Below are 27126 nucleotides of genomic sequence, written 5' to 3'. Positions count from 1 at the left end.
GTTATGTCAACCTCTCAGTGAGAGTATTGATGAAAGTTAGTCTGGAGATGCAGGGAAGTTTTTCTGCGAAACCATCCAGACTACTGCTTACAGCTCCTAAGCAATCAGTGTTGACGAGTTTCACTGCCTGCTTTCTCTCACTCAAGTCCACGTCAGCTGCTATAAGACTGTCACACTTAAGAGGCTATGTTCTGTTCCACAGCATGGATCCTGGAGGTAAGATCGTTTAAATTTTTACACATAAAATGCTATAACGGGGTCACAGTGTGACTTTTTATACCTTGATAGGATCCAGGGTTAATATCCTGTGAAGGGGGTTTATTGAACAGTTTGGGTTAATTAATCAGTGTATTAATTATTTACATGCTGCTTTGTGTGACTTTTTTTGGGGGGGCTAATAGACTGTGTTTTTGGTTGCAACAAACGGGTTTCACTTAAGTTTCACTTTTGTTTTTGAAAGTGTTGCACAGCTCCTATTACTTGCTGTACTTGTAATAACAGGGGAAGTATTGTCTTGCACTCCATGTGACCGGGTGTGGTCTATGTACATTTCCTCCATTCCGGCTTAGACTTGACCCTAAGGAGAGCGATTCCTCTGTTAACTGTCCGGGTCTAGGAGATGGTAAGTGCCCCAGACATTGGGAGTATAAAGGTGCAGTTTTCTATAATAAAAAACGTTTTTATTTGTGTCCTTCTGTGGGTATAACCTGAGCTATGGAGGGCTCTGACGTTTTAGAAGGTACTCCTTCTGTACTAAATCATACCCATTTATATTATGAGGGGGCTGTGGTTTTCCCGCCCACTCAATTATGTTCCACATGCCTTAACACTGTTATAAAGTCTAAGAAGGGAGACAAGCCTGCTAAGGCTTTTAGTCCCTCTGAGCTGTCTACCTCTCAGGACTCGGCGTCCTGTGAGATTACTACCCTTGCTACATTATCCACTCCACATGCAGTTCCCCGTAGCACATCTAATCCTCCATGCGGAGGGGGCCTTCTTCCTCAGGACTTTGCCACGCAGTTAAAAATGGCAGTGTCTGTGGCCCTCGGTTCATTACCTCGCTCTAACAAACGCAAGAGAAAGGTTAAACATAGCTCTCCTGACCCAGAGTCATCTAAATATTTATTGGATTTAGCTATTATGTCCCAGTTATCCGATGATGAGTTAACCTCTGTAGCTTCAGAGGGTGAACTGGGTCGGAGTCCTTAGTGTCTGAGCCTCCTGCTACTGAGGAACCGGCCTTTAATAAAAAAACGCAAGTGCTCAGTTTTAAATCTAAAGGAGGTTCTGTCTATGTTAGAGGTTCAAGAGGCCTTGCTGCCTGAAGAACCTATGATGCCTAAATTAGACAGAGTTTACGAAGACAGGAAAGTTCCTTTTCCTGTGCCGGTTAAGATGGTGAACATTATTAAGAACAAATGGGAAAGAATTGGTTCTTTTTCCCCCTCGTCTACTTTTTAAAAGTTGTTCCCGGTCCTGGACTCTCAGCTGGATTTGTGGGGCTCCATTCCTAAGGTGGATTGTGCTATCTCTACGCTTGCTAAACGTACTACTATACCTCTTGAGGATAGTTCTTCGTTCAGAGAGCTGATGGATAAGAAAATGGAAAACTTTATGAGAAAGATGTTTCAACATAAGGGATTTTTGTTTCAACCGGCGGCTGCAATTGCCGTGGTTGCTGGAGCGGCTCTTTGTTGAAACTCATTGAGGTGGAGTCTCCCCTTGAGGATATTCAAGACAGAATAAAAGCTCTGAGAATTGCTAATTCTTTTATCTGTGATGCGAACATGCAAATTATTCGCCTAAATGTAAAGACCATTGGCTTTGCGGTCCTAGCCCGTCAGGCGCTCTGGTTGAAGTCTTGGTCTGCGGATTTGACATCTAAGTCAAGACTCCTTTCTCTTCCCTTCAAGGAAAAGATTTTATTTTGTCCAGGCCTGGACTCCATTATTTCTATGGTTACCAGAGGCAAGGGTGCCTTCCTACCGCTAAAGAAGAACAACAAGTCTAAGGGACGACAATCTTTTAATTTTAATTTTCGTTCTGACAAATCCCAACAACAACAATCCTCCTCCTCCTCCCCCAAGCCCGAGAAACCCAAAAGTATTTGTAAGCCGGCTCAGTCCTGGAATAAATCCAAGCAAATTAAGAAGCCTGCCGAAAACAAATTGGCATGAAGGGGCAGCCCCCAATCCGGGATCGTATTGTGTAGGGGACATACAGGATTGGTGGTTCCTGGAGGTGGCATTTTAGGGATACAAAATAGACTTCAAATCTCATCCGCCAAAGGGGCAGATTCCTTCTCTCGAATCTATCAGACCAGAAAAGAGAGGTGCCTTTCTAGGGTGCGTTCGGGATCTATCCTCCTTAGGAGTTGTTGTCCCTGTGCCTATCGAAGAAAGAGGTTTGGGGTTTTATTCAATCCATTTCGTGGTCCCAAAGAAGGAGGGAACTTTCCGCCCAATTCTGGACCTAAAGTGCTTAAACAAATTTCTGTGTCCCTTCCTTCAAGATGGAGACGATAAGGTACATCCTTTCTTTAATTCAGGAAGCCCAGTTTATGACTACTAAAGATCTGAAAGACGCTTCCGTTCCATTGAAAGATGCTTCCGTTCCATTGAAAGATGCTTCCGTTCCATTGAAAGATGCTTCCGTTCCATTGAAAGATGCTTCCGTTCCACTGAAAGACGCTTCAGTTACACTTTCAATTCCTTAGGTTTGCATTCCTGGACCAGCACTTCCAGTTCATTGCCCTTACGTTTGGCCTAGCTACTGCTCCAAGAATCTTTACGAAGGTTCTGGGGGCTCTTCTAGCCGTTGTCAGAACTCAGGGTATTGCAGTAGCCCCATACTTGGACGATATTCTGGTGCAAGCACCATCCTTTCGTCTCAATCACATGGATGGAAGATAAGCTTGGGAAAAGAGTTCTTATCCCAAGTACCAGGGTGGAATTCCTGGGTACTATAATAGACTCCATATCCATGAGGATATTTCTAACAGACCAGAGATGTTGCAAGCTAACTTCAGCATGTCTTGCCCTCCGGACCTCCTTGAGTCCCTCTGTGGCTCAGTGTATGGAGGTGATTGGTCTCATGGTGTCCTGCATGGACATCATTCCTTTTGCAAGGTTCAGTCTCTGACCTTTACAACTGTGCGTGCTGAGGCAGTGGAATGGCGATCATTCAGGTCTGTCTCAACAGATTGTATTAGACAGCCGGTCGAGAGAATCGCTCTCTTGGTGGCTCTGTCCAGATCATGTTTCTTAAGACCATCCTGGGAGATTGGGGATTGTAAACAGACAGAGAGAGAGCGCCCTAGACAATTAAGGACCCAGCTGACACAAAAATATCCCCTCCAGGATAGATAAAGCTTATTGGGGTGCCAGGAAGGCACAGGGGTTGTGGACTCAAGGAGTCCTCCCTCCCGATCAATATTTTGGAACTACGGCAATCTTCAAGACCTTGAAGGCTTGGCCACTTCTGGGTTCGTCCCAGTTTATCAGATTCCAATCAGACAATATATCCTCAGTGGCTTACATAAACCATCAGCGGGGGAACGAGAAGTTCCTTGGCGACGAAGGAAGTATCTCCAGATTCTGGAGTGGGCGGAGGCCCAGAGCTGTTCTTTGTCAGCGATCCACATTCCGGGTGTGGACAACTGGGAGGTGGATTTTCTCAGCAGGCAATCCTTCCATCCAGGGGATTGGTCTCCCCATCCTGAGGTGTTTGCAGAGATATGCAGCAAGTGGGGGACGCCGGAGATAGATCTCATGGCGTTCTGTCTTAATACCAAGCTACGCAGGTACGGTTTGAGGTCGAGGGATCCCCAATTGGATTATCTGTTATTTGTAGAGCGCCAACAGATTCCGCAGCGCTGGATCTAAAAGAATGCACTAGCAGTGCCTTGGAAGTTCAAACTCATATCTTTTTTCTCCATTACCGCTTCTTCCTCGAGTGGTGGCCTGCATCAAGCAAGAGCGGGTATCTGTAATCCTGGTTGCTCCATCATGGCCACGGATCTAGTGGGGATGTCCTCATCTCCTCCGTGGAAGTTACCTTGTTGCAGAGACCTGCTGATACAAGGTCCATTTGTTCATCAAAATCTAGATTCTCTGAGGCTGACTGCGTGGAGATTGAACGCTTTGTCTTAGCCAAGAGAGGTTTCTCGGAGTGTCGTTGATACTCTTATTCAATCTTGTAAACCAGTTGCTCTGCGTATCTACCACAAGGTGTGGGGGACATACTTATTCTGTGTGAAGAGCGTTGTTTTTCCTGGCAGAAAGTTAAGGCTGCCAGGATCTTATCTTTTCTCCAGGATGGGCTGGAGAATGGCCTTTCTGCTAGTTCCCTGAGGGGACAGATTTCGGCCCTGTCGGTTTTATTGCACAAGAGACTGGCCGAGCTTTTAGACGTGCAGTCCTTTAAGGCTCTGATTAGAATCAGACCTGTGTTTAGATCTAGGGCTCGTCCTTGAAGCCTAAATCTTGTTCTTTGGGTTTTGCAACAGGTTCCGTTTGAGCCTCTGCATTCCGTTGACATTAAATTATTTTGGAAGGTTCTCTTTTTATTGCTTTTGCCTCTGTGCGCAGAGTTTCTGAGATCTCTGCTTTGCAATGTGAAACCCCTTAACTGATTTTTTTTTTATTTTTTTTTTTAATGCAGATAAGGCAGTTTTACGTACTAAATAAGGTTTTCTTCCTAAGGTTGTGTTGGATAGCAGGAGATTGTGGTTCCTTCCTTGTGTCCTAATCCTCCATCGAAGGAACACTTCACAATTTGGATGTGGTTCGCGCCTTGAAGTTCTGTCTTCAGGCTGCTAAGGAGTTTAGTCAATCTTCCTCTTTGTTGTCTATTCAGGAAGCGTAAGGGGCAGAAGGCTACTACAACTTCCCTATCTTTTTGGAAGGCGGCTACCTGGTCCTCCTTACATACTTTTTCAAAATTTTAAAAGTTTGATGTTTTTGCTTCGGCTGAAGCAGCTTTCGGAAGAAAAGTTTTGCAGGCTGTGGTGCCCTCAGAATAGGCTCCGCCTCTTCCTTTTTGTTCCCTCCCGTTATTCATACAGTGTCCTCTGGAGCTTGGGTATAGTTTTCCCAATAGTAAGGAATGAAGCCGTTGACTCTCCCTATCTGGAAGGAAAGATATTTATCTGGTAAGCATAAATTATGTTTTTTAAAAAGATAATTTTGATTATTTTTAAATAACATTGCTTTGATTTTCAGACTCCTAACCAAGCCCCAAAGTTTTAGGAGAATACCGACTTATACCTACTCCAGCTTGCTTCTGTTTGTGTAAAGGGTCTTTTCATACGCAAGGGAAGGGGGGAGTGTATTTTTTCTCCAACATAGGTGTGTCCGGTCCACGGCGTCATCCTTACTTGTGGGATATTCTCCTCCCCAACAGGAAATGGCAAAGAGCCCAGCAAAGCTGGCCATATAGTCCCTCCTAGGCTCCGCCTACCCCAGTCATTCTCTTTGCCGTTGCACAGGCAACATCTCCACGGAGATGGCTTAGAGTTTTTTGGTGTTTAAATGTAGTTTTTGTTCTTCAATCAAGAGTTTATTTTAAAATAGTGCTGGTATGTACTATTTACTCTGAAACAGAAAAGAGATGAAGATTTCTGTTTGTAAGAGGAAAATGATTTTAGCAACCGTTACTAAAATCGATGGCTGTTTCCACACAGGACTGTTGAGATGAAGTAACTTCAGTTGGGGGAAACAGTGGGCAGACTTTGCTGCTTGAGGTATGACACATTTCTAACAAGACTTGGTAATGCTGGAAGGCTGTCATTTTCCCTATGGGGACCGGTAAGCCATTTTCTTAGTTTAAGTAAAAGAATAAAGGGCTTCATTAGGGCTTAAAAAACTGGTAGACATTTTTCTGGGCTAAAAAGATTACTTTACTAAGTATATTTGGCAGATTATTACTATTAATAGTTGTTATAATCTTGGGGATTGTTTTAAAAAAAAACGGCAGGCACTGTATTGGACACCTTTTTCACTGGGGGCCTTTTCTAGTCATAGGCAGAGCCTCATTTTCGCGCCACTAATACGCAGTTGTTTTTGGAAAGCATGGCATGCAGATGCATGTGTGAGGAGCTAAGAACCACTGAAAAAGCTTATAGAAGGCATCATTTGGTATCGTATTCCCCTCTGGGCTTGGTTGGGTCTCAGCAAAGCAGATACCTGGGACTGTATAGGGGTTAAATGTAAAAACGGCTCCGGTTCCGTTATTTTAAGGGTTAAAGCTTTCAAATTTGGTGTGCAATACTTTTAAGGCTTTAAGATACTGTGGTGAAATTGTGGTGAATTTTGAACAATTCCTTCATACTTTTTCACATATTCAGTAATAAAGTGTGTTCAGTTTAAAATTTAAAGTGACAGTAACGGTTTTATTGTAAAACGTTTTTTGTGCTTTGTTGACAAGTTTAAGCCTGTTTAACATGTCTGAACCATCAGATAACGATGTTCTATATGTATGAAAGCCAATGTGTCTCCCCATTTAAATATATGTGATATAATTGTGTCATAATGTCCAAACAAAGTAGGGATAATAATGCCATAGATAATGATATTGCCCAAGATGATTCCTCAAATGAGGGGAGTAAGCATGGTACTGCATCATCCCCTTCTGTGTCTACACCAGTTTTGCCCACACAAGAGGCCCCTAGTACATCTAGTGCGCCAATACTTATTACCATACAACAATTAACGGCTGTAATGGATAATTCTATTGCAAGCATTTTTTCCAAAATGCCTACTTATCAGAGAAAGCGTGATTGCTCTGTTTTAAACACTGAAGAGCAAGAGGACGCTGATGATATCTGTTCTGACATACCCTCACACCAATCTGAAGGGGCCAGGAGGGAGGTTTTGTCTGAGGGAGAAATTTCAGATCAGGGAAAATTTCTCAACAAGCAGAACCTGATGTTGTAACTTTTAAATTTAAATTAGAACATCTCCACGCACTACTTAAGGAGGTATTATCTACTCTGGATGATTGTGACAATTTGGTCATTCCAGAGAAATTAGGTAAGATGGACAAGTTCCTAGAGGTTCCGGTGCCCCCCAATGCTTTTCCTATACCCAAGCGGGTGGCGGACATAGTAAATAAGGAGTGGGAAAGGCCCGGCATACCTTTTGTTCCTCCCCCTATATTTAAGAAATTATTTCCTATAGTCGACCCCAGAAAGGACTTATGGCATACAGTCCCCAAGGTCGAGGGGGCGGTTTCTACTCTAAACAAACGCACTTCTATTACTATAGAAGATAGTTGTGCTTTCAAGATCCTATGGATTAAAGGTTAGAGGGTTTGCTTAAAAAGATGTTTGTTCAGCAAGGTTACCTTCTACAACCAATTTCATGCATTGTTCCTGTCACTACAGCTGCGTGTTTCTGGTTCGAAGAACTAGAAAAGTTGCTCAATAAAGAATCTTCGTACGAGGAGGTTTTGGACAGAGTTCAAGCACTTAAATTGGCTAACTCTTTTATTTTAGATGCCGCTTTGCAATTAGCTAGATTAGCAGCGAATAATTCAGGGTTTGCTATCGTGGCGCGCAGAGCGCTTTTGCTAAAGTCTTGGTCAGCGGAGGTGTTCTCCAAGACCAAATTGCTTAACATCCCTTTCAAGGGTAAAGCACTGTTTGGCCCTGACTTGAAAGAGATTATTTCAGACATCTCTGGGGGAAAGGGCCACGCCCTTCCTCTGGATAGGTCTTTTAAGGCTAAAAATAAGCCAAATTTTCGTCCCTTTCGCAGAAACGGACCAGCCTCAAATTCTACACCCTCTAAGCAAGAGGGTAATACTTCTCAAACCAAGCCAGCCTGGAGACCGATGCAAGGCTGGAACAAGGGTAAGCAGGCCAAGAAACCTGCCACTGCTACCAAAACAGCATGAAGTGTTGGCCCCGATCTGGGACCGGATCTGGTGGGGGGCAGACTTTCTCTCTTTGCTCAGGCTTGGGCAAGAGATGTTCAGGATCCTTGGGCGCTAGAAATAGTTTCTCAAGGTTATCTCCTGGAATTCAGGGAACTACCCCCAAGGGGAAGGTTCCACAGGTCTCAATTATCTTCGAACCAAATAAGACAGGCATTCTTACACTGTGTAGAAGACCTGTTAAGCATGGGAGTGATTCATCCTGTTCCATTAGGAGAACAAGGGATGGGTTTTTACTCCAACCTGTTCATAATTCCCAAAAAAGAGGGAACATTCAGACCAATTTTAGATCTCAAGACTCTAAACAAGTTTCGAAGGGTTTCATCGTTCAAAATGGTAACCATTCGAACGATCCTTCCTACCATCCAGGAAGGTCAATTCCTGACCACGGTGGATTTAAAGGATGCGTATCTACATATTCCTATCCACAAGGAACATCTTCGGTTCCTAAGGTTCGTCTTTCTGGACAAGCATTACCAGTTTGTGGCACTTCCATTCGGATTAGCCACTGCTCCAAGGATTTTCACAAAGGTACTAGGGTCCCTTCTAGCGGTGCTAAGACCAAGGGGCATTGCAGTAGTACCTTACTTGGACGACATCCTGATTCAAGTGTCGTCTCTGTCAAAAGCAAGGGCTCATACGGACATTGTCCTAGCTTTTCTCAGATCTCACAGGTGGAAAGTGAACATAGAAAAAAGTTCTCTGTCCGCGTCAACAAGAGTTCCCTTCTTGGGAACAATAATAGTTTCCTTAGAAATTAAGATTTTTCTGACAGAGGCCAGAAAATCAAAACTTCTAAGCTCTTGTCAGGTACTTCATTCTGTTCTTCTTCCTTCCATTGCGCAGTGCATGGAAGTAATAGGTTTGATGGTTGCGGCAATGGACATAGTTCCTTTTGCACGAATTCATCTAAGACCATTACACCTGTGCATGCTCAGACAGTGGAATGGAGATTATACAGACTTGTCTCCGACGATACAAGTAGATCAAATAACCAGAGATTCACTCCGTTGGTGGCTGACCCTGGACAACCTGTCACAGGGAATGAGCTTCCGCAGACCAGAGTAGGTCATTGTCACGACCGACGCCAGTCTGGTGGGCTGGGGTGCGGTCTGGGAACCCCTGAAAGCTCAGGGTCTATGGTCTCGGGAAGACTCTCTTCTCCCGATAAACATAATGGAACTGAGAGCGATATTCAATGCTCTCAAGGCTTGGCCTCGACTAGCAAAGGCCAAATTCATAAGGTTTCAATCAGACAACATGACGACTGTTACATATATCAACCATCAGGGGGAAACAAGGAGTTCCCTGGCGATGGAGGAGCATCCGGGGGAGTGGGAACTCCATCCGGAAATCTTTGCCCAAATAACTCAATTATGGGGCATTCCAGACATGGTTCTGATGGCCTCTCGTCAGAACTTCAAGGTCCCTTGTTACGGGTCCAAATCCAGGGATCCCAAGCCGACTCTAGTGGATACAATAGTAGCACCTTGGATCTTCAACCTAGCTTATGTATTCCCACCGTTTCCTCTCATTCCCAGGCTGGTAGCCAGGATCAATCTGGAGAGGGCTTCGGTGATCTTGATAGTTCCTGCGTGGCCACGCAGGACTTGGTATGCAGACCTGGTGAATATGTCATCGGCTCCACCATGGAAGCTACCTTTGAGACAGGACCTTCTTATTCAGGGTCCATTCGAATATCCAAATCTGGTTTCCCTCCAACTGACTGCTTGGAGTTTGAACGCTTGATTTTATCAAAGCGTGGGTTTTCAGATTCTGTAATAGATACTCTTATTCAGGCTAGAAAGCCTGTAACTAGAAAAATTTACCATAATATATGGAAAAAATATATCTGTTGGTGTGAATCTAAAGGATTCCCATGGAACAAGATAAAAATTCATAAGATTCTTTCCTTTCTACAAGAAGGTTTGGAGAAAGGATTATCTGCAAGTTCTCTGAAGGGACAGATCTCTGCTTTATCTGTTTTACTTCACAAAAGGCTGGCAGCTGTGCCAGACGTTTAAGCGTTTGTTCAGGCTCTGGTTAGAATCAAGCCTGTTTACAGACCTTTGACTCCTCCCTGGAGTCTTAATCTAGTTCTTTCAGTTCTTCAAGGGGTTCCGTTTGAACCCTTATATTCCGTAGATATTAAGTTATTATCTTGGAAAGTTTTGTTTTAGGTTGCAATTTCTTCCGCTAGAAGAGTTTCTGAGTTATCTGCTCTGCAGTGCTCTCCACCCTATCTGGTCCATGCAGATAAGGTGGTTTTGCGTACTGAGCCTGGTCTTCTTCCGAAGGTTGTTTCCAACAAAAATATTAACCAGGAGATAGTTGTACCTTCTTTGTGTCCGAATCCAGTTTCAAAGAAGGAACGTTTGTTACACAATTTGGACGTAGTCCGTGCTCTAAAATTCTATTTAGAGGCTACTGAAGATTTTAGACAAACATCTTCTTTGTTTGTTGTTTATTCTGGTAAAAGGAGAGGTAAAAAAGCAACTTCTACCTCTCTTTCCTTTTGGCTTAAAAGCATTATCAGATTGGCTTTTGAGACTGCCGGACGGCAGCCTCCTGAAAGTATCACAGCTCACTCCACTAGGGCTGTGGCTTCCACATGGGCCTTCAAGAATGAGGTTCCTGTTGACCAGATATGTAAGGCAGTGACTTGGTTTTCACTGCACTCTTTTGCCAAATTTTACAAATTTTATTCTTTTGCTTCTTCGGAGGCTATTTTTGGGAGAAAGGTTTTGCAAGCCGTGGTATCTTCCGTTTAGGTGACCTGATTTGCTCCCTCCCTTCATCCGTGTCCTAAAGCTTTGGTATTGGTTCCCACAAGTAAGGATGACGCCGTGGACCGGACACACCTATGTTGGAGAAAACAGAATTTATGCTTACCTGATAAATTACTTTCTCCAACGGTGTGTCCGGTCCACGGCCCGCCCTGGTTTTTTTTTTTTTTTAATCAGGTCTGATGAATTATTTTCTCTAACTACAGTCACCACGTTACCATATGGTTTCTCCTATATATATTTCCTCCTGTCCGTCGGTCGAATGACTGGGGTAGGCGGAGCCTAGGAGGGACTATATGGCCAGCTTTGCTGGGCTCTTTGCCATTTCCTGTTGGGGAGGAGAATATCCCACAAGTAAGGATGACGCCGTGGACCGGACACACCGTTGGAGAAAGTAATTTATCAGGTAAGCATAAATTCTGTTTTTTCACACTTGCAGTGGATGTTCAAGTAACCTTTTTAACAGAGCTAAACTTGAAGCTTCTAAGTAATTTAAAAAATATATATTTTTATAGCAGTATCTGTGCATATTATTCATTATAGTAGTGTCTATTACATGCAGTTATATGAAAATTGGTTTATACTGTCCCTTTAAGACTACACCTCCATTCGTTCAAGAAAAGCTCTACAAAGCAAGCCCTTGCATGTAACCTTTCTCTCATTTTCTTTGTGTTTTATCTATCTTGCTAGATTCCAAGCACACCTTCCCCATTTTATTTTCTAGTATGTCTATGGCCCCCTCACCTACACCTTTTTTGCCTTTACAGATGAACTTGACTCGTTATTTGTTGACCTGCCTGAGGACCCTGGTGACTGACATCCTTCCTCATTCATAACATAATTGCACTTAAATGTAAACAATGGTGCTGATTGTAATCTTCACTTCCTGATCTACAAATTAAGATAAACATCTATTCAGCTTAAAACATGAAAAGTGCTGAGTTATCCTGTATGCAGTATGCTGGATTTCTGTTAAAACGGTAACATTTGCCTTCAGAAACCTCAAAGGGCTTAATTTATCAAAGGCTTCGCTCATCTACGACTGCAGTTTCTCCCAAGAGAACCTGCAGTCCGTATTTATAAAGCAGCGGTCATCAGACTGCTGCTTCCTATCTTCTTCTTTACGTCTTAGGTGGAGAATTTTAATCTCCCCGGTCTCGTCTGGGGAGATTGACAGCTCCTGCCCGCGCATGATTGGCTGTGGGCGGCATTGCACCCGAGTGCAAAATAGAGCTCGCGTGCAATGTTAAATTCCGCCAGTGGAATTCTGTCTGCCAGAGGCGAGCTGCGGCGGACAGGGGCGCAGATGTACGCCCCTGTCCACCGTAGCTTGATAAATCAAGCCCAAAGTGTGGAAAAACACAGAAATTCTTTAATCTTTGTTTGGAAAATGGTATTTGAATCAGTACAATACAAAGAGTATAAACACTTTGTGAATACAAGGACCTATATTGTAATGTATATTTTCAATAGTTTTGTGCCTTGAGAAATAAACTCAGTCTTTGTAAATGAGGTTAACAAAATATAGAAGATTTCAAGTGTATCAAATATTGTGCCTGTTCTACTGTAAATAAAATACACCTGGATTAATACTTGTTTGTAAAGGAGCTAATATGGGCTTGATTCTGCAGAGAAGGCTAGCCACATTTGTAATGTAGCATAAAAAATTTTTTCAGCTGTTTATTAGTTAAAACCAACAAGGTAAGGATATGTAGCAGGATTAGGCTTGAAAAGTCGAGTGCTTTTTAAATTTTGAGGATTAAAAAAAAAAAAAAACACAGTTTTCAGACCTAAATTTTATATGAAACGGTGCAAAATAATGAAAGTAAAACACAAAGTTGTTTCATTAGTCATAACTAAACATTTTATATATAAAAAAAATCTCACGTTGTTTACTGATTATTTTTTATATATTTTCCTGACTATACACTTAACTTCTTAATAATGTCTAGTATGGATTTCAGTGCCCACTTGTTGGAAAAGGGAATTGCAGCTAAGCCCTTTAGGGACAAGCCTGCCCATAGCTATGTTCACAAGAACGTGACATTGCAAAAATAAGTTTACCATGTGGTGTCAGAAATCCAAGAGTTATAAATAGGACACTGTGAGTTACTTGCTCAGAAAGAAGTGTTAGATCACTGGCAGTTCTTCTGCTGAAAGCTGCAAATTACCATTTATAATGTCTAGAAACACTTTCCCCTTTACCGACACCACCTTGCGGGCTCTACAACAGCAGAGAGAGCAGCTAGAAAGAGAGGATCGAAGGAGGGCAGTCAGCAGACAATGTCTCACTCGCATGGCAATACTACCGTCCAGCCGCAGCTTCCGGCCCCCAGGTTCCCGGAGTCAACAGTATTGCAGGGATGCTGCTATCCATAATGCCCTGTATACAGGAGACGGGGAAAGACTTCGGGCAATATTCAAAGAGGATCGTTCGGCTGAGGTACTAGTAGAGACCGTAACTGAGGAATTGCAGTGGAATCAAGAGATGGGTGAGATATTTTTCAGAATGGGTTTGGTTTAATAGTACAAATAGAATACTCTTTTGACTGAATGATTTAGGGCAATATATAAATATACTGATGAGTTAAATAAAGTAGAGGGAGGGGTTATGGGGATGGTTTAGGATTAGTCAGTGGGGTTATATGGGGCAATATGAGATGGAATCGGCTGTGTTTATGTAGACCAATGGGATAAGTTATTGGACTAGATTCTATGAAGCAGGAAGATTACTTTTTTTTTATTAAAGGGACAGTCTACCCCAGAATTTTTATTGTTTAAAAGATAGATAATCCCTTTATTACTTATTCCCAAGTTTTGCATAACCAACAGTCATATTAATATACTTTTTACCTATGTGATTAATTTGCAGACGGCCCCTTATTTCAATTATTTTGACAGACTTGCATTTTAGCCAATCAGTGCTGCCTCATAAATAACTCCACAGGAGTGAGCACAATGCTATATAGGGCACAAATGATCTAGGGAACTTACAAGGGCTTAGCAATTATCATATGAGCCTACCTAGGTTTAGCTTCCAACAAAGAATACCAAGAGAACAAAGCAAATGTGATGATAAAAGTAAATTGGAAAGTTGTTTGAAATTGCATGTCCTATCTGATTCATGAAACTTTGACTATGTGTAATAGGGCTATTTTAAGGGATACTTGGGAACATAAAAAACCCAATTTTTTTTCTGACAAATTTTAAAATTTTCTTCAATTTGTTGGCTCCCTTTACCATGTGACAATCATCAGTCAGATATATATATATAATGTGTGTGTGAACTCTTGCACATGCTCAGTAGGAGCTGGTGCCTCAAAAATGTGTATAAAATGACAGCACAAAAGCTGAAAATAGAAGTAAATTGGAAAGTCTCTTAAAACCACATGCTCGTTTGAATCATCAAAGTGTAATTTTGATTTAAGTCTCACTTTAATATTGGTAATCTCCATTTAACAAATTTCCTTGTTGAACGTTGTTAACTTTTGACTTTATAAAACAAATTTAGTTTTCTTTCATGTAATTGGCAAGAGTCCATGAGCTAGTGACATATGGGATATACAATCCTACCAGGAAGGGCAAAGTTTCCAAAACCTCAAAATGCCTATAAATACACCCCTCACCACACCCACAATTTGCCTCCTATGGAGGTGGTGAAGTAAGTTTGTGCTAAGATTTCTACGTTGATATGCGCTTCTCAGCATTGTTGAAGCCCGATTCCTCTGAGTACAGTGAATGGTCAGAGGGATGTAAAGGGAGTATCACCTATTGAATGGTTTTCCTCACGGGAGATCTATTTCATAGGTTCTCTGTTATTGGTCGTAGAGATTCATCTCCTACCTCCCTTTTCAGATCGGCCATATACTCTCATATTCCATTAAGTCTACTGATAACTGTTTCAGTACTGGTTTGGCTATCTGTTATATGTGGATGGGTGTCTCTTGGGAAGTATGTTTTTATTACTTAAGACACTCTCAGCTATGGTTTGGCACTTTATGTATTTATATTAAGTTCTAAATATATGTATTGTACTTATAATTTGCCATGATTCAGGTTTTCAGTATATTTCATTTGCAGACTGTCAGTTTCATATATGGGAAATGCAGTTTTTAGGAAAAATTTATTTCTTACCTGGGGTATAGTTTTTTTTTTTTTCAATTGACTGTCATTTTAAATTCGGGGGCAGAATTAGGCTCGCGAGGGCGCAAAATGCCAAAGTATATTGCGTCATTTTTGGCGCTGTTACATTCGATGACGCAAAATTCGTCACTTCCGGCGTCCTTTCACAAGGTTGTGTCTTCAATGACGCAAGTGCGTCATTTCCGGATGTTGTTAGCGCAAAGAATAAATTTCTGTTTGTGTTGTGCGTCATACTTGGTGCCAAATATTTTCATTATTTTAAACCCCTTTCCTATATGCCTCTTGCCTTTTTTCTCTATCAGAGGGCTATGCTGTCTGCATTTTTTAACCATTCCTGAAACTGCCATATAAGGAAATTGATAATTTTGCTTTATATGTTGTTGTTTTTTTCTCTTACATTTGCAAGATGTCTCAATCTGATCCTGTCTCAGATATCACTATTGGAACCCTGCTGCCTGATAACAGTTCTACCAAAGCTAAGTGCATTTGTTGTAAACTTGTGGAGATTATATCTCCAGCTGTGGTTTGTAATAGTTGTCATGATAAACTTTCATATGCAGATAATGTGTCCATCAGTAATAGTACATTGCCTGTTGCTGTTCCTTCAACATCTAATGTACAAGATATACCTGTGAATTTAAAATAATTTATTGTTGATTCTATTCAGAAGGCTTTGTCTGCCATTCAGCCTTCTAATAAACGTAAAAGGTCTTTTAAAACTTCTCATAAAGTTGATGAAATTTCAAATGACCAACAACATACTGAATTATCTTCTGATGAGGATCTGAAAAAAACAAGAGAAGACAGGCGCAGCCCGACTCAAGTGAAAGATGTTTAATAAGCAAATGCACACACAGCTAAGTGGCAACTTACAGGAATAAAAAGAATAATCAGCACGTCAATGTATCTGCTCATGTAGCTGTTCTCGAATACTCTGGATCCAAATGTTTTCCACCACCTCTGTCGATGCTGTACCAAGTCTGGGGATTGAGCTGGGATTGATCAGTATGGAGCTGGTTTGGAGAGTGCAGAGACACAACGTGAACAATCTCTGCACGCATTTCGTCCGAGTTTGTGGTGATCTCAATAAACTAATTTTCCCATTAGGCCGTGTATCTCATGAAGTAAACAGAACAGCACATAAGTCAGATCCCAATCAGTAATCTCTGATGAGGATCTATCTGATTCAGAAGATCCTTCCTCAGATATTGACACTGACAAATCTACTTATTTATTTAAAATAGAGTATATTCGTTCTTTGTTAAAAGAAGTGTTAATTACATTGGATATTGAGGAAACCTAGTCCTCTTTATATTAAAACTAGTAAACGTTTAAATTCTGTTTCTAAACCTCCTGTGGTTACTCCAGAGGTTTTTCCAGTTCCTGATGCTATTTTTGATATGATTTCTAAGGAATGGAAAAGGCCTGGTACTTCTTTTATTCCTTCTTAAAGGTTTAAAAAAATGGTATCCTTTGCCAGCAGTTACATTGGAGTTTTGTAAAAGATCCCCAAAGTTGATGGGGCTATCTACTCTTCCTATGGAAGATAGTTCTTCTTTTAAAGATCCTTTAGATAGGAAACTTAAATCTTATCTAAGGAAAGCCTATTTATATTCGGGTCATCTTCTCAGGCCTGCAATTTCTTTGGCTGAACTTTTTGGTTGGAAACTTTAGTGCAGCAAGAATTAGATTCTGATTTGTCTAGCATTGTTCGCTTGCTTCAACATGCTAATCATTTTTTTTGTGATGCCATTTTTGATATCAAAATCGATGTTAAATCTATGTCTTTAGCTATTTTAGCTAGAAGAGCTTTATGGCTTAAATCTTGGAATGCTGACATGACTTCTAAGTCCAGATTGCTATCTTTCTTTCCAAGGTAATAAGTTATTTGGTTCTCAGTTGGATTCGATTATTTCAACTGTCACTTGGGGGAAGGGAGTTTTTTTGCCTCAGGATAAAAGACCTAAGGGTAAATCTAAAGCTTCTAACTGTTTTCGTTCCTTTCAATAAAATAAGGAACAAAAACCTAATCCTTCCCCCAAGGAATCTGTTTCCAATTGGAAACCTTCTTCAAATTGGAATAAATCCAAGCCATTTAAGAAATTAAAGCCAGTCCCCAAGTCCGCATGAAGGTGCGGCCCTCATTCCAGCTCAGCTGGTAGGGGGCAGATTAAGGTTTTTCAAGGATGTTTGGACAAATTCTGTCCAAAATCAATGGATTCTGAGTATTGTCTCTCAGGGGTACCGAATAGGATTCAGAGTAAGACCTGCTGTGAGAAGAGTACCAACTTTCAAAATGGTGACTATAAGGACTATTCTGCCTTTTGTTCAGCAAGGGCATTATATGTCCACAATAGACTTAAAGGATGCATATCTTCTTATTCCGATTCATCCAGATCATTATCAGTTTCTGAGGTTCTCTTTTCTAGACAAGCATTACCAATTTGTCCCTCTTCCTTTTGGCCTAGCGATAGCTCCAAGAATCTTTTCAAAGGTTCTCGGTGCCCTACTCCCTAATCAGAGAGTGGGGTATTGCGGTGTTTCCTTATTTGGACAATATCCAATGGTACTAGCTCAGTCTTTACGTTCTGCAGAATCTCACATGAATCAACTAGTGGTGTTTCTTCGAAAACATGGTTGGAGGATCAATTTACCAAAAATGTATTTGATTCCTCAGACAAGGGTCACCTTTTTAGGTTTCCAGATAGATTCAGTGTCCATGACTCTGTCTCTAACAGACAAGAGACGTTTAAAATTGGTTGCAGCCTGTCGGAACCTTCAGTCTCTATCATTCCCTTCAGTAGCTATGTGCATGGAAGCTTTAGGTCTCATGACTGCAGCATCGGACGCTATCCCCTTTGCTCGTTTTCATATGAGACCTCTCCAGCTTTGTATGCTGAACCAACGGTGCAGGGATTTTACACGGATATCACAATTTAATATCCTTAAATCCCAATGTTCGACTATCTCTGACTTGGTGGTTAGATCACCATCGTATATATCTAGGGGCCTCTTTTGTTCGTCCAACCTGGACTGTGATCACAACAGATGCAAGTCTTTCAGGCTGGGTAGCTGTTTGGGGATCTCTGACAGCAACATTTGTTTTCAGACAGACAGTATCACAACTGTGGCATGTGTCAATCATCAGGGTGGGACTCAGTCCAAAAGCTATGAAAGAAGTATCCCGGATACTTGCTTGGGCGGAATCCAGCTCCTGTCTAATTTCTGCGGTTCATATCCCAGATGTAGACAATTGGGAAGCAGATTATCTCAGCCGTCAGACTTTACATCCGAGGGAGTGGTCCCTCCATCCAGATGTGTTTTCTCAGGTTGTTCAGATGTGGGATCTTCCAGAAATAGATCTGATGGCTTCTCATCTAAACAAGAAACTTCCCAGGTACCTGTCCAGGTCCAGGGATCCTCAGGCGGAAGCAGTGGATGCGTTGACACTTCCTTGGTGTTATCAACCTGCTTATATTTTCCTGCCTCTAGTTCTTCTTCCAAGAGTGATCTCCAAAATCATCATGGAGCAATCGTTTGTGCTGCTGGTGGCTCCAGAATGGCCTCACAGGTTTTGGTATGCGGATCTTGTTCGGATGTCCAGTTGCCAACCTTGGCCACTTCCATTAAGGCCGGACCTTCTGTCTCAAGGTCCGTTTTTCCATCAGGATCTCAAATCATTAAATTTGAAGGTATGGAAATTGAACACTTAGTGCTTAGTTATAGAGGTTTCTCTGATTCTGTGATTAATTCTTTTAGAATTCCTAGAATTTTACAGTTTCTTCAGGATGGTTTGGGTAAGGGTTTGTCTGCAAGTTCCTTGAAGGGACAAATATCTGCTCTTTCTGTTTTATTTCATAGAAAGATTGCTAAACTTCCTGATATTCACTGTTTTGTTCAGGCTTTGATTCGTATCAAGCCTGTCATTAAATCAATCTCCTCCTTGGAGTCTTAATTTGGTTTTGAAGGCTTTACAGGCTCCTCCATTTGAGCCTATGCATTCTTTGGACATTAAACTACTTTCTTGGAAAGTGTTTCTTTTGGCCATCTCTTCTGCTAGAAGAGTTTCTGAATTATCTGCTCTCTTGCGAATCTCCTTTTCTGATTTTTCATCAGGATAAGGTAGTTTTGTGGACTTCATTTAAATTCTTACCTAAGGTTGTGAATTCTAACAACATTAGTAGAGAAATTGTTGTCCCTTCCTTGTGTCCTAATCCTAAGAATTCTTTGAAGAGATCTTTACATTCTTTGGATGTGGTGAGAGCTCTGAAATATTTATGTTGAAGCTACTAAAGATTTCAGGAAGACTTCTAGTCTATTTGTTATCTTTTCTGGTCCTAGGAAAGGTCAGAAGGCTTCTGCCGTTTCCTTGGCATCGTGGTTAAAGCTTTTAATTCATCAAGCTTATTTGGAGTCGGGTCAAGCCCCGCCTCAGAGAATTACAGCTCATTCTACTAGATCAGTCTACACTTTGTGGGCTTTTAGAAATGAAGCTTCTGTTGATCAGATTTGCAAAGCAGCAACTTGGTCTTTGCATACATTTACTAAATTCTACCGTTTTGATGTATTTGCTTCTTCGGAAGCAGTTTTTGGTAGAAAAGTTCTTCAGGCAGCTGTTTCAGTTTGATTCTTCTGCTTATGATTTAAGGTTTTTTTTCTTTCATTTATGAGAATAAACTTATTTTGGGTTGTGGATTAATTTTCTTCAGCGAAAAATGGCTGTTTTTATCCCTCCCTCTCTAGTGACTCTTGCGTGAAGTTCCACATCTTGGGTATTGCTATCCCATACGTCACTAGCTTATGGACTCTTGCCAATTACATGAAAGAAAACATAATTTATGTAAGAACCTACCTGATAAATTAATTTTTCTCCAACATAGGTGTGTCCGGTCCACAGCGTCATCCTTACTTGTGGGATATTCTCCTCCCCAACAGGAAATGGCAAAGAGCCCAGCAAAGCTGGTCACATGATCCCTCCTAGGCTCCGCCTTCCCCAGTCATTCTCTTTGCCGTTGTACAGGCAACATCTCCACGGAGATGGCTTAGAGTTTTTTAGTGTTTAACTGTAGTTTTTATTATTCAATCAAGAGTTTGTTATTTTAAAATAGTGCTGGTATGTACTATTTACTCTGAAACAGAAAAGAGATGAAGATTTCTGTTTGTAAGAGGAAAATGATTTTAGCAACCGTTACTAAAATCGATGGCTGTTCCACACAGGACTGTTGAGAGGAATTAACTTCAGTTGGGGGAACAGTGAGCAGACTTTTGCTGCTTGAGGTATGACACATTCTAACAAGACGATGTAATGCTGGAAGCTGTCATTTTCCCTATGGGATCCGGTAAGCCATTTTTATTACAGAAAGAAAAAAAGGGCTTCACAAGGGCTTTCTAAGACTGTAGACATTTTCTGGGCTAAATCGATTTATATTTTATACTCCATAGCCTTGAGGAATTATTTTAATCTTGGGAATTATGTAAAATAACCGGCAGGCACTGTATTGGACACCTTATTCTCTAGGGGCTTTCCCTAATCATAGACAGAGTCTCATTTTCGCGCCTGTATTGCGCACTTGTTTTTGAGAAGCATGACATGCAGATGCATGTGTGAGGAGCTCTGATACATAGAAAAGACTTTCTGAAGGCGTCATTTGGTATCGTATTCCCCTTTGGGCTTGGTTGGGTCTCAGCAAAGCAGATACCAGGGACTGTAAAGGGGTTAAATATAAAAACGGCTCCGGTTCCGTTATTTTAAGGGTTAAAGCTTCCAAATTTGGTGTGCAATACTTTTAAGGCTTTAAGACACTGTGGTGAAAATTGAACAATTCCTTCATACTTTTTCGCAATTGCAGTAATAAAGTGTGTTCAGTTTAAAATTTAAAGTGACAGTAACGGTTTATATTAAAACGTTTTTTTGTACTTTGTTATCAAGTTTTTGCCTGTTTAACATGTCTGAACTACCAGATAGACTGTGTTCTGAATGTGGGGAAGCCAAGGTTCCTTCTCATTTAAATAGATGTGATTTATGTGACACAAAATTTAGAGAAAATGATGCCCAAGATGATTCCTCAAGTGAGGGGAGTAAGCATGGTACTGCATCATCCCCTCCTTCGTCTACACCAGTCTTGCCCACACAGGAGGCCCCTAGTACATCTAGCGCGCCAATTCTCCTTACTATGCAACAATTAACGGCTGTAATGGATAATTCTATCAAAAACATTTTAGCCAAAATGCCCACTTATCAGCGAAAGCGCGACTGCTCTGTTTTAGAAAATACTGAAGAGCATGAGGACGCTGATGATATTGGTTATGAAGGGCCCCTACACCAGTCTGAGGGGGCCAGGGAGGTTTTGTCTGAGGGAGAAATTTCAGATTCAGGGAAAATTTCTCAACAAGCTGAACCTGATGTGATTACATTTAAATTTAAATTGGAACATCTCCGCGCTCTGCTTAAGGAGGTGTTATCCACTCTGGATGATTGTGAGAATTTGGTCATTCCAGAGAAACTATGTAAAATGGACAAGTTCCTAGAGGTCCCGGGGCCCCCCGAAGCTTTTCCTATACCCAAGCGGGTGGCGGACATTGTAAATAAAGAATGGGAAAGGCCCGGTATACCTTTCGTCCCTCCCCCCATATTTTAAAAATTGTTTCCTATGGTCGACCCCAGAAAGGACTTATGGCAGACAGTCCCCAAGGTCGAGGGGGCGGTTTCTACTCTAAACAAACGCACCACTATACCCATAGAAGATAGTTGTGCTTTCAAAGATCCTATGGATAAAAAATTAGAAGGTTTGCTTAAAAAGATGTTTGTTCAGCAAGGTTACCTTCTACAACCAATTTCATGCATTGTTCCTGTCACTACAGCCGCGTGTTTCTGGTTCGATGAGCTAGAAAAGGCGATCAATAATAATTCTTCTTCTTATGAGGAGATTATGGACAGAATTCGTGCTCTCAAATTGGCTAATTCTTTCACCCTAGACGCCACTTTGCAATTGGCTAAGTTAGCGGCGAAAAATTCTGGTTTTGCTATTGTGGCGCGCAGAGCGCTTTGGTTAAAATCTTGGTCAGCGGATGCGTCTTCCAAGAACAAATTGCTTAACATTCCTTTCAAGGGGAAAACACTGTTTGGCCCTGACTTGAAAGAGATTATCTCTGATATCACTGGGGGCAAGGGCCACGCCCTTCCTCAGGATAGGTCTTTCAAGGCCAAAAATAAACCTAATTTTCGTCCCTTTCGCAGAAACGGACCAGCCCCAAGTGCTACGTCCTCTAAGCAAGAGGGTAATACTTCTCAAGCCAAGCCAGCCTGGAGACCAATGCAAGGCTGGAACAAAGGAAAGCAGGCCAAGAAACCTGCCACTGCTACCAAGACAGCATGAGATGTTGGCCCCCGATCCGGGACCGGATCTGGTGGGGGGCAGACTCTCTCTCTTCGCTCAGGCTTGGGCAAGAGATGTTCTGGATCCTTGGGCGCTAGAAATAGTCTCCCAAGGTTATCTTCTGGAATTCAAGGGGCTTCCCCCAAGGGGGAGGTTCCACAGGATCAATCAGGAGAGAGCATCGGTGATCTTGATAGCTCCTGCGTGGCCACGCAGGACTTGGTATGCAGACCTGGTGAATATGTCATCGGCTCCACCATGGAAGCTACCTTTGAGACGAGACCTTCTTGTTCAAGGTCCGTTCGAACATCCGAATCTGGTCTCACTCCAACTGACTGCTTGGAGATTGAACGCTTGATCTTATCAAAGCGAGGGTTCTCAGATTCTGTCATTGATACTCTTGTTCAGGCCAGAAAGCCTGTAACTAGAAAAATTTACCACAAAATATGGAAAAAATATATCTGTTGGTGTGAATCTAAAGGATTCCCTTGGGACAAGGTAAAAAATCCTAAGATTCTATCCTTCCTTCAAGAAGGTTTGGAGAAAGGATTATCTGCTAGTTCCTTGAAGGGACAGATTTCTGCCTTGTCTGTGTTACTTCACAAAAAACTGGCAGCTGTGCCAGATGTTCAAGCCTTTGTTCAGGCTCTGGTTAGAATCAAGCCTGTTTACAAACCTTTGACTCCTTGGAGTCTCAATTTAGTTCTTTCAGTTCTTCAGGGGGTTCCGTTTGAACCCTTACATTCCGTTGATATTAAGTTATTATCTTGGAAAGTTTTGTTTTTGGTTGCAATTTCTTCTGCTAGAAGAGTTTCAGAATTATCTGCTCTGCAGTGTTCTCCTCCTTATCTGGTGTTCCATGCAGATAAGGTGGTTTTACGTACTAAACCTGGTTTTCTTCCGAAAGTTGTTTCTAACAAAAACATTAACCAGGAGATAGTCGTGCCTTCTTTGTGTCCGAATCCAGTTTCAAAGAAGGAACGTTTGTTGCACAATTTGGATGTTGTTCGTGCTCTAAAATTCTATTTAGATGCTACAAAGGATTTTAGACAAACATCTTCCTTGTTTGTTGTTTATTCTGGTAAAAGGAGAGGTCAAAAAGCAACTTCTACCTCTCTCTCTTTTTGGATTAAAAGCATCATCAGATTGGCTTACGAGACTGCCGGACGGCAGCCTCCTGAAAGAATCACAGCTCATTCCACTAGGGCTGTGGCTTCCACATGGGCCTTCAAGAACGAGGCTTCTGTTGATCAGATATGTAAGGCAGCGACTTGGTCTTCACTGCACACTTTTACTAAATTTTACAAGTTTGATACTTTTGCTTCTTCTGAGGCTATTTTTGGGAGAAAGGTTTTGCAAGCCGTGGTGCCTTCCATCTAGGTGACCTGATTTGCTCCCTCCCTTCATCCGTGTCCTAAAGCTTTGGTATTGGTTCCCACAAGTAAGGATGACGCCGTGGACCGGACACACCTATGTTGGCCCGCCCTGGTTTTTTAATCAGGTCTGATAATTTATTTTCTTTAACTACAGTCACCACGGTATCATATGGTTTTCTCCTATGCAAATATTCCTCCTTTACGTCGGTCGAATGACTGGGGAAGGCGGAGCCTAGGAGGGATCATGTGACCAGCTTTGCTGGGCTCTTTGCCATTTCCTGTTGGGGAGGAGAATATCCCACAAGTAAGGATGACGCCGTGGACCGGACACACCGTTGGAGAAAGTAATTTATCAGGTAAACATAAATTCTGTTATTTCATATTGGCAAGAGTCCCTGATGCCCACCCTTTTTTATGGTGTTTTTTTTTTTTTTTTTGTATAAAGCTCAATTATTTCCAAATTCCTTTGTTGATTGTTGATGCTTTTTACTCCTTTCTTTATCACCCCACTACTTGGCTATTCGTTAAACTGAATTGTGGGTGTGGTGAGGGGTGTATTTATAGGCATTTTGAGGTTTGGGAAACTTTGCCCCTCCTGGTAGGATTGTATATCCCATACGTCACTAGCTCATGGACTCTTGCCAATATGAAAGAAATTAATTTATCAGTTAAGTTCTTACATAAATTGTTTTTTTGTTTTTTTTGGGTCTGTTAAAATTTCACTTATTGATTTTGAATTTATATTATAAGGATGTTTCATGCACATCGATTTGCAACTTAAAGGGACATTGACCACCTCTTTGTTTTGTGTAAAGAGATGTGATAATCTGGGGAAAACTTGTCTGTTTGTTTTTTGTTTTTTTTTAAATGTATATATAATATATATAATTTTGTCCCTGAGGTTCTTATACCTCTTACCAGAGTAACCACATAATACCATGGAAATTAAATCAAAGTATTATTGCAACAGTTATAAAACCGCTCAAATACTTATTACGTTTTGGCTATGTATAAAAACTTTATTAAATGGAGCATAATAAAAAATTTTTAAAAACAAAACACAAAAACTTTTACTTACAGACATAAATATTGTGCATATTCCCAAGCAAACCAAGTATTAGGTGTTGTGTACCAGTAAAGCACGCCATATATCATGTGGTCCAATGAGCTATGGTTACCAGATGCTTCTAGTTTAAGAATTGCTGTACAATACATATATCCATTGCAACTGTTTATTGGTATAAAACAATGAGGCCGTGTAGTCACAATAAGAAATGCTACCTAACATACGATCTACAAATTGGCAGGAATGAACATAAAAATTCTCATCCTTATCAATTGGCTTGTGCTTATTATAAACAATGGCAGCTTTTTGCAGGACAAGGTGGAAAATGTAAATTAAGAGCAATTAAGGAAAGCCAGGGATCAGAACCAGATAATTCATCAGCAGCCAGGCATCACAATAAAAGGAGATTCAATATCTTCTGCACAGATAAGGGACAAACCGGTGACATAAGCCAGAGAACTTGCCACGGTCAAAACCAGAAAGCTAAGCGAGGAACAGGATTGCTATGGTCTCCATGTGAAACAACCAATAACTGAACAGATGTAGAAAGGAACCATTCACTCTTGGCGGCCAGGAAACTGCAAAGGTACTTCTGATGGAAAGAATACAAATAGCGCTGTTCTAGTGTTTTTAACTTAAAAGCACATCTTCATGGAGGCCAAACAACTTTACAATTTACTTCTATCATCTAATTTGCTTTATTCTCTTGGTATCCTTTGTTGAAACAGCAGTAATGCACTACTGGGAGCTAGTTTATGCACTGGGTGAGCCAATAACATGAAGCATATATGTGCAGCCACCAATCACCAGCTCCTGAGCTTACCTAGCTATCCTCTTCAACAAAGGATACAAAGAGAACCAAACTAATTAGATAATAGAAGTAAATTGAAAAATTGTTTACAATAATAAGCTTTATCTGAATCATGAAAGAAAGAAAAATGGGTTTCGTTTTCCTTTAATCCAAAACTCCCAGCCCTGGACAAAACCTCCTGCAGACAATACCTTAATTTCAGCATACTCCTAGGACCTCTTACCAGCACTGGAGGTAACAGTAGTATGATTCTTACTGCTCTTCAGATCATTACATAGCCCCCCTCCTAAAGAGCAACCTTCGGGCGCATCTGGGGCAAAAGGGATGCTGAAGATGGAATTTGGTGTAAAAGGTGAGGAGCACTATAACCCTTCCACTTAATAAAATATTGAAGATGTCCATGATGGATACAAGAGTCCCAGGTCTTCTGAACTTCAATTTATCTGCACCAGCCACTTGAAAATCTGGATGAATTATGTAACTAGCAGGAAGTATCTTAATAATCTAAAAATTACCCATAATACAATACAAGGACCCATCTTAGTAGAATGCCAGAATAATTTCAAATTCAGGGTAGATAGCGAAACCCTGTCCAAAAATATTTCAGTTAGGCCTGAAGCTAAGTTTCTTCCAATAATTTAGAATTCTTAACCAAAAAAGGACAGATTCTGACTCCGATCTGGAACAGATGAATGAGGTAGATCTGGAAGAAGTGCAGGGGGAAAAACATAAGCAAACAATGGTGACATCTTACTGTACTGATAAACAAACATGATTTCTTTCCTATGGAATGGGGAGTTCACAACGTCATTCCAATTACTAGTGGGATATTCAATTCCTAGCCAGCAGGAGCTGGCAAAGAGCACCCCAGCAAAGCTGTTATGTGTAACTTCCCTTAATCCCCAGTCATTCTCTTTGCCTTTGTCAATGGAGGATGTGCGAAGATGGTGTCTGAAGATATTTAATCCTTTTATGGGTACTTTTCCCTGCAAGCAAGGATTAGGGGCTATTTGTCCATGTCAATCTCTTTAGTAAGAGTAATGGTAGCTATTAGCAGTTCGAAAGCGGCGAGGTTATCTTTTTGCTTTATTTCTAACATTATTACTACCCCTTCATAGAAAGCCAGGGTTGGTTACTCTGCTCTTTCTTTTTCTTCAGGTCCCTGATAGAGAGTGGAGTGTTTATCAAAACTAAGAAGCTGTTTCTGCCCTGCACTTGGATCCACAGGTAAGTGCATTTGCCTTCTAGGTACTGAAGGACAGCAATTGGGAGGTTAATCCCTCTTATTGATCTTCATATGGGACATGTTATAACCCTTAGGGGTTAATACTTGGGCAGTCTGGCAGGCACTAATTTAATGAGGCTTTTAGGGGTTAATTTTCAACCTTTTTTATTAAGAAAGACTGAGCTATACACTCTAAATAACCCTTCAGCCAAAGTGTGAGTTTTTTATTTATTTGAGACTAATAGTGCATGAGAGTATTACGGTGTTCAACGTTGGTTTTATTTTGTCAGACAAAAATGTGCGCTTTTTCAGTGGCACAGTTTCTTTTCTCAGTCCGATCACATGTACTCTGCTCTTCTGCTTGTCTACAGTGAGAGTGGAGTGAATATCCAGTACGGGTGTTTTTCC

The 27126-nt window shown here is 41.3% G+C and overlaps 2 protein-coding genes across 2 annotated transcripts in view; both read left to right on the top strand.

The window, feature by feature from the left end:
* HROB (homologous recombination factor with OB-fold) overlaps positions 1–12313 on the top strand; it is a 108153-nt gene extending 95840 nt beyond the window's left edge. The window contains exon 10 of the mRNA XM_053700060.1: positions 11489–12313. Within this exon, the coding sequence (XP_053556035.1) occupies positions 11489–11538 (50 nt within the window). The 3' untranslated portion in view covers positions 11539–12313. The remainder of the gene's footprint in view (positions 1–11488) is intronic.
* A 427-nt stretch (positions 12314–12740) lies between these two features.
* The window catches only part of ASB16 (ankyrin repeat and SOCS box containing 16), a 95789-nt gene continuing 81403 nt past the window's right edge, over positions 12741–27126 (top strand). Inside the window, exon 1 of the mRNA XM_053700057.1 lies at positions 12741–13213. Within this exon, the coding sequence (XP_053556032.1) occupies positions 12901–13213 (313 nt within the window). The 5' untranslated portion in view covers positions 12741–12900. The remainder of the gene's footprint in view (positions 13214–27126) is intronic.

Source organism: Bombina bombina, chromosome 1 (genome assembly GCF_027579735.1).
Source record: "Bombina bombina isolate aBomBom1 chromosome 1, aBomBom1.pri, whole genome shotgun sequence".
Taxonomy (NCBI): domain Eukaryota; kingdom Metazoa; phylum Chordata; class Amphibia; order Anura; family Bombinatoridae; genus Bombina; species Bombina bombina.
This window is presented reverse-complemented; position numbering and strand designations above follow the sequence as displayed.